Source organism: Podarcis melisellensis, assembly GCF_964234715.1.
Source record: "Podarcis melisellensis genome assembly, chromosome: 6".
Lineage (NCBI taxonomy): Eukaryota > Metazoa > Chordata > Lepidosauria > Squamata > Lacertidae > Podarcis > Podarcis melisellensis.
This window is the reverse complement of record NC_138538.1, coordinates 79,002,739-79,016,356: the sequence shown is the minus strand read 5'-3', so window position 1 is coordinate 79,016,356 and position 13,618 is coordinate 79,002,739. Positions and strand designations below refer to the sequence as shown.

General features: G+C 37.5%; 1 protein-coding gene across 3 annotated transcripts in view; it reads right to left on the bottom strand.

The window, feature by feature from the left end:
- Nucleotides 1–13,618, bottom strand: part of GPSM2 (G protein signaling modulator 2) — a 36,846-nt gene that overhangs the window by 17,478 nt on the left and 5,750 nt on the right. For 2 of the 3 annotated variants that reach the window (XM_081914869.1, XM_081914867.1), the window contains exons 2-5: nucleotides 10,436–10,738; nucleotides 2,731–2,952; nucleotides 1,091–1,226; nucleotides 227–369 (exon numbers count right to left, since the gene is read on the bottom strand). In XM_081914869.1, the coding sequence (XP_081770995.1) occupies nucleotides 227–369; nucleotides 1,091–1,226; nucleotides 2,731–2,952; nucleotides 10,436–10,539 (605 nt within the window). In that variant the 5' untranslated portion in view covers nucleotides 10,540–10,738. The remainder of the gene's footprint in view (nucleotides 1–226; nucleotides 370–1,090; nucleotides 1,227–2,730; nucleotides 2,953–10,435; nucleotides 10,739–13,618) is intronic. The other variant, XM_081914868.1, reaches the window with a different exon arrangement.

Here is a 13,618-nt window from a genome sequence, read left to right as displayed (position 1 = left end):
TTTCATCTGAATGTTTCAAATGTTCTATTTTTGAAATTTATTTTTGTGTTTGGACTTTAACAAATTTTCAAACAAAAAGAGCTTATTATATAGAGAAGGGGAATTAGAAACACAGTTTTGAAAGCGTGTCTAATATAAAGCACATTTTAAAGGGATATAAATACTATTTTAAGCTACATCAACTCCGCTTCCAAGAATAGTTCTCCCCGCTCCCTTTGTTACTTACTCATAATAATCTGCAGCTTTCCGCAATGCAGCTTTAACATCATCTGGAAACTCTCCTGGATCATGGGTACCTGCACAAGCTACACTTTTACCCTTGGAATGATATACATTTCCAAGGTTATAAAGTGCTCTTGCTTCTCCAACCTAAAGAAGAAAAGGCTGGAAATGAATTTCTCAACTATTTAACAATGGATGTCTTCCCATTTATACTAAACAATCATTCCTTTCCTGCAATTCTGATGAGCCATTTCACCACAGCATTCCCCAAGAAAGCTCACTATATTTGCAAAAATGTTTTATCAGGTGCCACATCTGCAGACTACAGGAACTCCACAGAGACCTCTTTTAATGATCCAAACACATGCTACCTGGATCGGTAGGTACAAAACTTTCTTTTTAGACTATCAAAACAAGTTCTCAGGAATGTGCAGGTGCTACCAAGCACTCGGTTATGAACGATTTCCCATGGTTCATGCAACCAGCAGATTCCTACACCTATTTGCTTTTAACAAAGACAAATGGCACGAGAAGAGGTTAAGAAAAGCAAAATGGTGAATGGTGTTTAAGACCAGTCTGGATGGTACCCAGATTTGCATAAAGGTTATAGAGAGAGCTAGAATGAGATGCTCTTTTGTTCTCTACACAGCAAATGTATTATTAGGGCAGAGACAGTAAATGTGGTACCCTCCCGATTTTGTGGACTCCCAATGGAGCAGGAGGGGCAAACAGTGGTATAAAGAGAATGGGGAACTGAACAAAATTGAAATCACTTGAACCAAATAAATCTTTAGCTATAACATTATTTAAAAGAACACTTCCTGTCTCCGCCCCCCCTTAACAGTGCTAAATATAGCAAGTGTTTTACCTTGTCACTTAGCTCTCTAGAAATGTTGAGGTGCCTCTGACAGCGGACAATTGCTTCTTCATAATTTCCAAGGACCTTTAAGGTATTTCCCAAGTTTCCACTTGCTTTAGCTTCGCCTAACTGGTCCCCAATGGTCCTGAAAATTGAAAGAAATATTTTCCTATTAAATATCTACATTACTTACCACGTTTGTTACAATTTGAACACACTTGAGTCCCATCCTAAATATGTTTACTCAGTATTAAGCCTTATTTATGTATTTTAGAAAACCCGTGATCATATTAATTCCAGCTAATGGCTTAGCAAAGACTGCTTGGAGATATTTTAACATTTGTCAAACTGCTACAATGCTATGGCTTCAATTCTAAATGCTCCCACTAGTATGTTAAGAACTACTGAAAACAATAGGACTTGTACATGTGCATAGTATTGCACAGTAAATGTACTATAATTTAGAATTCAATTACAACATGGTGCAGCTAAGTAATTTTATACCTTGAACTTAATGGTCTTACTGGGGGTGGTGGTGGATTTAGAAAGCTATGTGTATTACTTCAATTTTGAAGTGTACAACATTTCTCTTTTCCCCAACTCCCTGCCACCACTCTATGCTTTACCACTTCTTCTACATTTCTACTACATTAGTGCAAAAATCAAACCAAAGCTTCTGCTGTCCTCATGCTAAACACATTTACTTGAGAATAAGCACCATTTTATTGTAGAAAAATACATTCTTAAAGTAAAAGTAAAAAAAAATAGGAATATGTGACCATCTACATGCCCAGATGGGCACCCCCTGTCTATACAATGTTTGCAAAAATAATTAGAATGAATGCTGAGGCAACTAGCCTCAGTCCTGCTGGGATCTAACATGCCCATGCCAGCTCAGGTCTTGTTATGAGACCTCCCTTCCTTTATCTCAAATCATCTGCAGCTCTTGATGTTCACTAAAGGACCTGGACTTAGAAAAACTAATGAATATTTTTAAAATCGAGAAGAATGAATAACAAACTTACGTGCCTGATGGATATGTTTTGGATATGGTATAAACTGCATTTATATATTTATTTTTTTCTTTATGTAGTACTTTACTGGCTGCCAATCTTATGCTCTGTCAGTTTGTTTCTTTGAAGTGTATAATATTGTTTTGAGAGTAAAACAGTGTGTGTTTTAAAATTTAATGAAGATTAATTAACAACACCACCACAATATTAATGTCAGGAAACCCTTTTTGAAAAAAACTAATTTCCAGTACATATTTTACACAATGCTTTCTAAGGTTGTATTTTCAGATATGCAGGTGGCAGAAGGAAGATTAGTTATACACAACTAATACAAATTAGGACCCAAGTCAAATTAAGTGTGTATTAGTGATCAATGCATGCCTTGCTTACATATAATACCCTGGACACATCTGTGGCCGCTCTCATGAAATCCTATTAGCATATTTCATCACATAATTAGCAGAAATTAGCCTAATAAATTTCTGTTGACAGAATTATACCGAGCAACATTCCATTATCATATGTTCAATATACGGTCAAGTATATCTGGTCAATTTCACTGAACAAAGTTTATTCACAAACAGAAAAAGTAATTGCTATCTAGAGGATCCTGAAGGAATCAAAATTTAACGTTACCTTGCAAGGGTTAAATCATGGTGGTGATACTCCAAAGCTTTTGTGTATTCATGCAAGTAGAAATAGGCATTGCCCAGCTGGCTGTAAATTGCACTGAGGGTTTTCAAGTCTTCTGTTCCAACCTGAACTGCTGCTTCAAAGAAAGAGACACCAGCTCGACAGTCCCCTGCTTTACACAACCGCTCCCCTTCCAAGGCAAGCTCCAGGCAAGAAGCTTCCATTCTGCAGAGATGGAATGCAAGACGCCATGAGTTCCAATATACGGCTATTCCCTGCAGCTGTCATTAAGACCTACCTAAAACCCACACAAAATCCCTTGCTAGGCACTTTTACTGAAACATAAATAAAATATGCTTAGTTCAAGTGCACACTTAAGCACTCATATGATTTAGCAAAATTAAAATTAAGTTCCAATTATGTTAGAACAGCTTATGCCCTTACATATATGGTACATTATTATACAAAGCAGAGGGTGTGGTTGCAGCAGCCATCCTAAGCACCACATACATTTAATAAACATGTTTGGTAGCCCACCAACACATCATTAGTCATTTTGCAGCTAACCAATAGCCTGAAAGAAGAGGTTAAATATCTGTTTTTCAGTAGAAAACAATCCACACCTAATTACCTGGAGGAGCTTCTTTCAGCACATGCAGCCAGAAATATGACTTATTTACTAGCTTCCCAGTTAAGGACCTTATAGTGCAGCCGATTTCACACAACAGAGGCAAGGGTTTATTTCCAACCCAGTACAGTGGTACCTCAGGTTACATACGCTTCAGGTTACATACGCTTCAGGTTACAGACTCTGCTAACCCAGAAATAGTACCTCGGGTTAAGAACTTTGCTTCAGGATGAGAACAGAAATCGTGCTCCGGCGGCGCGGCAGCAGCAGCAGCAGAACGGACCTCCGGAACGAATTAAGTACTTAACCCGAGGTACCACTGTAATGGTTATTTTCAAGGCTACATTTCAGTTCAATTGACTAGACTGATGGTTGAATATCTCTGTGCCTGTCCTGCATAAGCAGCAGACACTGCTTCATGTTTTAAGCTACCAAAAAGACCTTAATCAAGTACAACAGGTTTTAGATTACAGTGGTAAGCATAATTAGAATACTAAACTGTAGTGCAGAACAAAATGTTGCAGTTCATGCATTTGTAAGGCCCCTGGTATATAATGTCTATTTGGGTATGTCTTGACTGTACACTACGTATGCCTAGTTGTGGAAGAAGTTCTCTCCCCTACCCCTCTCCACCCAATGGAATAAATGAGATGATTTATATTGGGGAAAGGGTATGGAAAGGGTTGAAAGGGTTAAATCCCCTCTTCCTGAGCACCACAGTCCCACTCTTCAACACAGCCCCATGGGACAGTTAAACAAGAACTGTGGGTGACCTAAATCACTGATATCCTACCCCCTGCTGCTGCCACCACCTGTTCTGTCTGGTTTGGACCTTACTAGACTGCTGTGTTGCATGCTTTGAATTGCTCCGTTATGTTGCGACTTCAACACAGAAACATGGAAAGTGGAAAGAAGATCGTGAATCTCTTAGCTGATGAATCTCAAGTGGCTATGTGATTTAAATTAAAAATTAACTGTACCACCAAAATATACCATCTATGTATTTAATTCCAGATTCCTGGTTGCAGTGTTGGGCTTTTACAATAAGAAACATGAGTGCATGTTTTGCCACCTGTGCAAGCTCTTAAAATCAGATGTACTGCCTCCCATCTTCTCTGAAAGAGTGCTGACAGTTAACCTGTTTTTATTTATTTGGGGTGGGGGGAACACACATGGAAGATATGCATAGAAAGCAATACTGATGCTGTATTAGAACTGGTTCCATGATTGCTTCAAAATCAAGATTCTGGCCTGAATTTCCAGAACAGGCAAGTTAACAAGTTAGGTGATATTGTATTAACATGCGGAGTATTTATAGGTTTTTTAAAAAAAACAACAACGCAACAAGGGTCTTTTCATTTAGAAAGCATAATCCTTGCACTCAGGCCCCTAATGTGTCATTCTGGTGTTCAATATTGTTTAGGTTCTCAGCTCTTACCCAGCCAACTTTCACACATATTCTTGGATTCAACCTTTACAGGAGGGAGAAAGAACGAGTTATTCGTGCCAGTTGGACTGCAATTCTCTTGGGTACAATTCAGCCAGCAGGAATTCCTTCCTCATTCCCCGCCTGAACTATTTGGGAGAAGCCTGGAAAGACAGACCATGGAAATCTTCCATCCCTCTTTCTCTGGCTTCTAAAGAGCTCGGCCTGTTAAGTGGGTTAAAGCCAATACTTAATACCAAGTCAGAACACTGAACATATTATCACAGAGGAAAAAGGAAAAGAGCAAGATGTAATTACATATAATAATGACTAGAAAACAGGCAAGAAGACTAAAAAATCTAAGTTCCTTGCACTACAGGCTTTACTTGAAGCCCATGTTAGAATCACAGAGGCAGCGGGGGAACCTTACAGACTATCTAGTCAACTTCCTTGCTCAAGACAAGAAATCCTGGGTAAGAGCATCCCCAATCTATGTTCTGCTTGAAAAACTACAGCTAAAGCTCACCATCCATCTAGGTGATTTGTTCCAATGCTGAACTGCTCTGATAATGTTCAACTGAAATCTACCTTCCGTTAGATTAGTCCATTAGATCCAGCCCTACCTCATTTTATGCAGCTGCCCCTCAGGTATTTGAGGTATTTGTGTCTCCCCAAGCCCAAATCTTCTCTTCAGGCTAAACATCCTCAGTTGTTTTTTCTTTAGAGGACTTGCCTTCCACACCCCTGACCATATCTGTAGTTGTCCACTGAACCCATTGCAATTTGTCCAGATGTTCAATGTGTGACTGACTACAATCCAGAGATCCTTTTCACGTTTTTCTGCCAAGCCAGGAATCCTCTATTCTTTACACATGCATTTGGTTCCCAGCAGAACTTTGCATATACCTTGGTGGAATTTGATTTTGTATGTTTCAGTCAGTTTTCCATTCCATCAAGAACATTTTAGGTTTACTACTGTATTCTGAGGAGTTAGCTAACCTTCCCAGTTTTCTGTCATCCTCAAATTTGAAAACTAGTTAATACACCCTTTCGTCTAAGTCACACATAAAAGTCTGAAGAATTCCAGGCCTAAAACAAGGACTTGCTGCACCCCACTTGAAACCAGATTAATGAGGAATTACTGATATGCACTCTTTGAATATATCATTCCAACCAGTTGTAAATCCACATAACAAAACTATCCTCTAGCAAACAGTGAATCAGTTTACTATCCAAAATATCATGAGGAACAAATTAGTTGAATCCTACCCATATATTCACAACAAGATGACTGTTAACATTATGAAGCATATAGTACAGCAGTTAGGACTACAGTAATACACAGAACACACAAAAAGCATTTTAAAAGTGATGTGCAGCATTTTACCCATACTAGAAAAACTGGAGCATGAAGTCACATAAGCAGTTAGTACGGTACAGCACCTGACTGTGTTAATAAATAGTGCAATTATTTTAAATACCATCCAAACGTTATATAGGTTGTAAACTGGCAACATAAACCCCAATTTTGTATATACCAAATAACATATATTTCTTCAATATCATGCAACAGGACCTTTTAAAATTTCTAGTCAAAACAACTGCAGAAGTAATGCACCGCAGACTACATGTAGTAAGAAACTACCAAAAGTATACTGTACCTCTTAGCCTTTGAAACTCCGCAGCCTAAACACAAGGATATGATAGACATTCTTAGCTTTTGTTAAAAAAAATAGTGTACGCCTATTAGTCAGGAATCGTACAAAATAAATCTTATATTTTGTTTGTAAGTCTAGTGTCTCATGTTGGCCAGCCATACCATAGATTTGGAAACTTGACAAAATATCTTAAACAGAACTAAAAGCCAACTTCTTTCATTTTGTTACAACGCTGTCTAGCCAGCATAACTTGACTAAAAACAAAATTGCCTACAACAGTATGTAACACTACCACAACAAAAGAATTAAGACACGCTATTGGGTAATCTTACCTAATCCTATCCCCTCCAAAGAGGTTCTCTCCGGGCACTTCATGTTGAATGTCACATTCAATTAACTTGACATTTAGAAATTATAGTGCTCAACAACATGTAGAGGTTTTCCTATCACTCAGCATGATAAATTTATGGTTATCCTTTCTTGAATTTTCATTTTAAGTAATGGGTAGATTTTGATTTTTAATAAAGATTTTAAAGCACAAAGTCAAATGAAGCAGAATTTTATGAAAATTATACTATATGCATAAAGTGGCTTAACGATAGATGGACACAATACTGGAAGTATTTTTATGACTCAAGAGCAGAGCTTGCAGAGATGAAGTGTTTAGTGTTACAAGGGATAACAGCAAATAACTCCAGTTCAATTGTGCGAAGGCAATTTTTTGGTATGCCATACTGGAGATCAAAGCAGCTTTGGGAAGAAAAGCTATTTACAGATATCTCATTGGATCTAAAAGCTGGGCCTTAACTGAGGTGAGATACAACTTGCTTTTAATTACAGGAACAGCATTAGCAGCTGAGTAAACGCTTTACAACTGCACTATGCCTGTTTTTAAAACCTTATGGGAGGGAGCAATATATACATTTTAAGGAATTCATCAAATAGTCACAAGAAAAGCAGTTTCATATTTTCACTATCTCTTCCAGTACTCAATAAAAGGATATATTGTTAAGGATGCTGATTGGAAAAAAGATAACTCTCCTGATTTGTACATTTCAAGATAAATAATGTCCTGGGCTTACCACATGACAGTTTTTTAGATTCTGTGTAAATATTTCCAACATATTGCTGCTTAATCTTAATGTTTTTGGTTCTACATATAATCAACAGAATCATTCTCCGAACAAAATGCTTCTCAAATATAATTTTCAATTTTGGTCCCATAAATCACAACACATTGCTTATTTTGCCTCCATTCCTTTTAGAATTTCTCCATCTTTTCTTTTTTAAGCTTCTAAATTCTTATAAAATGCTTTTTTGCTGGTACCTCTGAGTAATAATTTAGTCCTAAATTATTTTCAGCAACTGTGGGGAAGAATGTGAATGCTAGCAAGTGTCTTTGTTTCCCAACCACTACCATGCATGCATCTTAAGTCAGGGATGAGCAAACTTCAGGCTTGCAGTATATACTTCATTTTTTACATAATATCCAAGAACCAACCAGAGCCATGTGCAAAAGCATGTATTTAGAACTAAGGAATCCTGACCCCAGGGATTTACCGTATTTTTTGCTCTATAGCAAAAATTAAGGGGAAATGTGTGTGCGTCCTATAGAGCGAATGCAGGCTGCGCGGCTAAGCCCAAAGCCAGAACAGGGAGATGGAGCTCTGCGCACCCCGCTGCCCTGCGGAGGCTTCAAAGGCTGTCCCCGAAGCCAGAACAGTGAGACAGAGCGCTGCTCTAGCTTGGGGATGGCTGCACAAAGCTTTCCCGGCTGGAGAGGTTGCATGCGGCTGAAGAGCTGCTCCAGCTTTGTTAATTTCAACAGGGTAATGGGTGGGGTGTCATTTTAGTGTTGCTGTTGATAAATAATCAGGAGTCAGAAATCCCTGCTGATCAACTTGAAAACACCCAGAGATCTACTAGAAGATAGTGGTCAACTTTCTGTCCACCTGTATATTAAGCTACCAAGAAACTGGGCCATATTTGCTGTTTAAGATGCAATAGAAGAATATGAGAATGCTTTGCACTTTCTATCCCTGCACTGTCATTATGTCCAAAAGATAATGTTTGCATCTACCCACTTGCATAGGTGCATGAGCTCGATGAGCGAAAATGTACAGATTTTAAACATGTTGGAAAATAATTAGTGCAAGCTATTTGCACTTTCTATTTATTCCATTATCCCTGTCAAACCAAAAGCTTCTCTAAGTGTCTACTGTATTCCTTTCACATTTCTATTTTTCTTCTTCTCCTGACCTTTAAAGAGAAAACACTTTTCAGTTTTCTAAAAGATTCCCATTTATGTGTCTTTCCCATCATTTCTTTCCTCTTCTGTTAATAAAGTTTTTACCAAATATAGGTGCCTAATGTCATGTCTTGATAAACATATACATATTTTTACTGAACTTAGTAAAAAGAAACTTCTATCTTTGGACTTGTCTTTAGACACTTGCTTTTCATCACATGCAGCTAAACTACATTTACTCAGAGTTCAGAGTTTCTGATTGGTATACTGCTTGTTGCTAAAGCAGCTATATCTGTTTTTCATTTTCTGTATGGAGAATAAAAAAGTAATAAATAAGTAAAATGCAAATGGGTCATATACATCTAGAAGGAAAGGAGCCATGTAGTCATACAAAATCCAGAAACTTAATTTTACAGCACTAGAGTATTTTGCCAGCATTGGTCCCACTCAATAAAGGAATACAAATAGAATATGTAAGGCTTTGTGCACATAATTGTGTAGTGGATAAGGACTGCCTAGTTGAACACCAAATAGCACACTGAGATCCCTATGAGGCAATTCATTTGGTATTTCCTCATTCATTTAGCAGACTTTTCTAACAAAGTAAAGCAAATCTATGTGCTCATTATTAAAGGCAGATTTCATTTGCTTTTAACAGGGTTTCAAAATGACTGATCCTTTTCTAAGCATTTGATCCAGTGGTTCATGTGGTGAGGTACAGAATCAGATGCATACAAATGGTCTTTCTAGAACAATTCTGTTCATTTCATAAAGAAGGATAATTACTTGCTTGGCCAGCAATCCTTCTTCATTTCTGCTGCTATTACTGCATGGTTATTTGCCACACTTGTCCCTTCAGCTCTGAGACTGACCATCACCAAAAAAACCTCACTGTTTTCTATTCAGAGGGAACACAACCCACTTCTATAGCAGCTTTCTTGATTTTCTCTCTCTAAGAGAACTGCCACAGTAGACACTACATAGCAAGGAAGGAATAAGGAGCAAAAAAAAGCAAATGAGTTGCTCTCACCTGAATACCTATGTGCTATACCCAGACAAGTTGTGAGAAGCGCCAACAAACAAATATATGTTCCAGGGAACGCTACTGCTGTTTAGAACAGATTCGTGTATTATCTTTCATTCAAGAAGGAAAATCAGAAGATATTAAAACTGAAGGGGTTGGATCCTGACCAAGTTAGTTGTACTTGAGTCCCTCTGAAGTCAATTGAGTTAGTGATAACCTAACTAACTTGGTCTGAATGCAACACAAGATTCACAGAAAGCTCTTTTCAATAAACATATTGCCAAGTATTTTCTATCTGAGACATTGCTGTTGTGGGTGGAAACCAATGGACAAAACACTTTGGCTGTCCCATGCTCAGAGGCTACCCAAATTTCTGAACACATAGTTGGCTGAGTCCCTTGTGTTGTGGGTCCCACCAAACAGCTGGCTGTAACGTGTTTGGAAACCAATGCACAAGGGATTTTGACAAGTTGGCAAGGGCAACCTGTCAATCCGCTGACACCAAATCACTGTCAGACAGGTTATCCCACCCACTATCTAAGTTGGTCCTTGGAAGTGGGACCAGATAAAGATCTGACCAACAGAGCCAAAGAAGTTCCCCACCACTGTGCTAAAAAAGGGTCTATGAAGTCTTTTGAAAAAGTAACATGCAATTTACTTGCAAGCCTTGTTTTGCTAACCTTTAAAAAGTATATATATTAAAAAAATTAGTAGGCATGCTTACCTGTAACGAACATGAAATGAATGACCTTCACACATGTTTAACAAAACATTTTCTTCCACTGAGTTGCATGATGAGTAGAAAAGACAAGAGCTAGTGTGTTGCATGCAGGGCAGCCAGTAGGTTATGAGGAAGTGCTTTACGACAAAGTCCCAGTTAGTGTAATAGCAAATTGGAGTTAATAAATTGTATGTTCTTGTTGCAGTAGTCTTCTTTAGTAACAAAAAAGAAGCTCCTTGTCAGATACCACTTAAATGTTCAGAAATAAGATGATGGGCTGTATCTGTGGCTGAATCTGTTGTATTTCTGCAAAAGGAACAAAATATGCTATTGTTTCAAACTATGTAATTATCATCACAACAATCCACAGCCAATGAAAAAAGAAGTGTAACTCTGCTGAGCAATCTTAAACAAATAATGCAATTAGGGGGTGTTTGTTTTATAAGTCAATTTTCATCTTATATTTTGTTTTCAGGTTGGATACCCAAGTACAAAAATACATAAACCGCTCATTAATTGTGAATAGCACACACAACTATGCACACATGCCCTTTTTCTTCAAAACTAAATATAAGTCATCATTTAAGAGATTTTCTTGGTCCATACTTCAGTTCTAGCTCAAGATGCCAAATACAGTATAGATACAGTTTTATCATTTGCTTTACTTATGACATAGTTTCAATTCTAGTTGAATTCTAGACGTGCTTATTTTGAAAAACCCCCACCAATTTCAATTAGATTTACTTTCAAGGATACAGCTTTAGATTCAGCTTTACATGTTACCCTGAAAAACAGCCTACAACTGAGTTTACAACTGACTCAAAAGGTATTTTAATCACTTGAATGGTTATTTAATTTATTAGGATTCTTGATGAAATGATTGTTTTGCTTCTATTCAAGATAATCATTTCCTTTACAGATGAACCATGCCACAGTCAGATAGGATTAGAATGATAAAATTTAACATAGCCATAGCATGTGAAATAAATTGAAATAAAATCTAACAGGGCAATAAAATCTAATTCATGCTGCTAGTTCTAAATCTTAATAACCAGGCTTAAAACTGTTCTGAGGGAGAAGGATCTTTTAACTAAGCCAGATGGTTCATAGTTGGCTTCCTCATTTGAACTCCAGATGAGGCTGGTAGCAGCAGAGACGAAGTGCTGGAGTTATGTTATGTTCCTCTCCAGACTCCCAGGTGTTCCTGCTGCTAGTGCTGATCTTACAGCTAGAGCTCAACAAACACAGAACTCTTTAGCATTTCCCAGGTGATTTTCATATTTGTGCATCATGAAATGGACAGTAAAAAAAAAAGTGGTTCAGAAATCAACAGAAGAACAACTCTACTACTAATAGAATGAACAAATATAATGCTGACTGGTGACAGAGAAGAGCTCATCATTTTGGCAGCATTTAGAGCTGCATATTAAGCCAGGAATAAGTGTCATGCTACACTCCCCCCCCCTTGCACACTGACTCTGGTGCTTATATTGTGGTCTGTTTAGACTAAATTTTCCCATTACATTCTAGTTTCGTATCACAGCTGTGAGTCCATGATTAAATATTTCAGACATAATAGGAAATGGTGAGTTGTTTAAACCACAACTCAATTTCCAAACTTGATGTATGAGATAGGAGCAAGCATGTGGGCATGATGCTAATTTCTGGTTTATGAACTATACAGTGGATGCTTGGGTTGCGAACGTGATCCATGCGGGATGCACGTTCGCAACCTGCAGCATTTGCAACCCACATCTGCGCACGTGCGGGTTGCGATTTGGCGCTTCTGTGCATGCGCAAAGCGCAATTTAGCACTTCTGCGCATGTGTGGCCGCTGAAACCCGGCAGTAACCCATTCCAGTACTTCCATGTTTTGGCAGTCCATAACCTGAAAAAACGCAACCTGAAGCGTCTGTAACCCGAGGTATGACTGTACAGCAAAGGTTGTCAAATAGTTTATGAAGAAAGATTGTGAAACAGTTGAGAAACTCTTGTTGGTCCTCTATTTTATTATTTTCCCCCTTGACAGAAATAGAGGTAATTTTGATCAGGGGTCAATTACTAAACAACACTTTAGCTTGAGGCTCATTATTTTCAAAATATTTCCTAAGAATTTACCAGTTAAAAGTTATTTGTGGCTTTGACAGAGGCTCAGGATTTTAATAATAATAAATAGTGGTATTCAACTAATTTGTACTCATAGCGGGCCCATTGTAATTAATGGTCCTAACTTAGTCATATTCATCAACTTCAACAGGTTTATTCTGAATAAAACTTAAATACCACCCACAATGTTGGTTTTGACAATCACAAAAAATATTAAAATATGAGTTGTGTGTGCTTTGATTTGTTGAAAAAATAAGTTTAGTAGGTGATACACTGAAACCCCCAGCAATTTTCAAGTGATCCATGCAACAACAAAGTCTAAAAAAACCACTAAACAATAAGCTGATTTAGTTGGAGTTGTTGCATTCAGTTACATTCAACAATTACAAGAAGAAAATGTTACAATACAATCAATGTTTTAGCTCTCATAAGACTGGGTCCAGGAAACTAGTTTGCGCTAGCCCAGTGAAATATTTTATTTGACCCTCTTTCAATGGCTAATTCCCATGCCAAGTAACAAAATGTTTTTAAAATGCCACTCAGTTTTAAAAGAAGTTTGTTGCATAGCACTGGGGGCTGCTGTTCAAGAAAAATAAGTCTAAAGTCCTGCTCAAGCTCATGGAACAAGTTTAATTATTTTCTGAATCTCAGCCAATAAAAAAGGTTGTGTAGGGAATTGGGTGTAACTAAAAATAAGTACAAATGTGAATTATAAACATATTACAAAAAAATTATATTCAAAGCATCTATGCAAGTGGATATAATATTGGTAGTCTCACTCCACCACAAAATGTAAGTAAAAGTCAGCAGTTAAGATACCAATTTACTTTCCATAAGTTTCCTCTAGCATAACCCGATATAGTACTATAGCTAGAAAACCAGGAGCAAACTCCAAAATACTGCAACACTTTGTCCTAGGTTCATTTTAATACCAGAGTTGTTAAAACAACCAAGAATGTGTGAACAATCATGCCCACTTGAGAGTTCTAGCCCTCAAATCACAAATCTTCATCTCTAACTTAACCAAAATAGATTTTCAAAATTATTCAAAAGATATGAAGCCAATATACTATAGAGTGC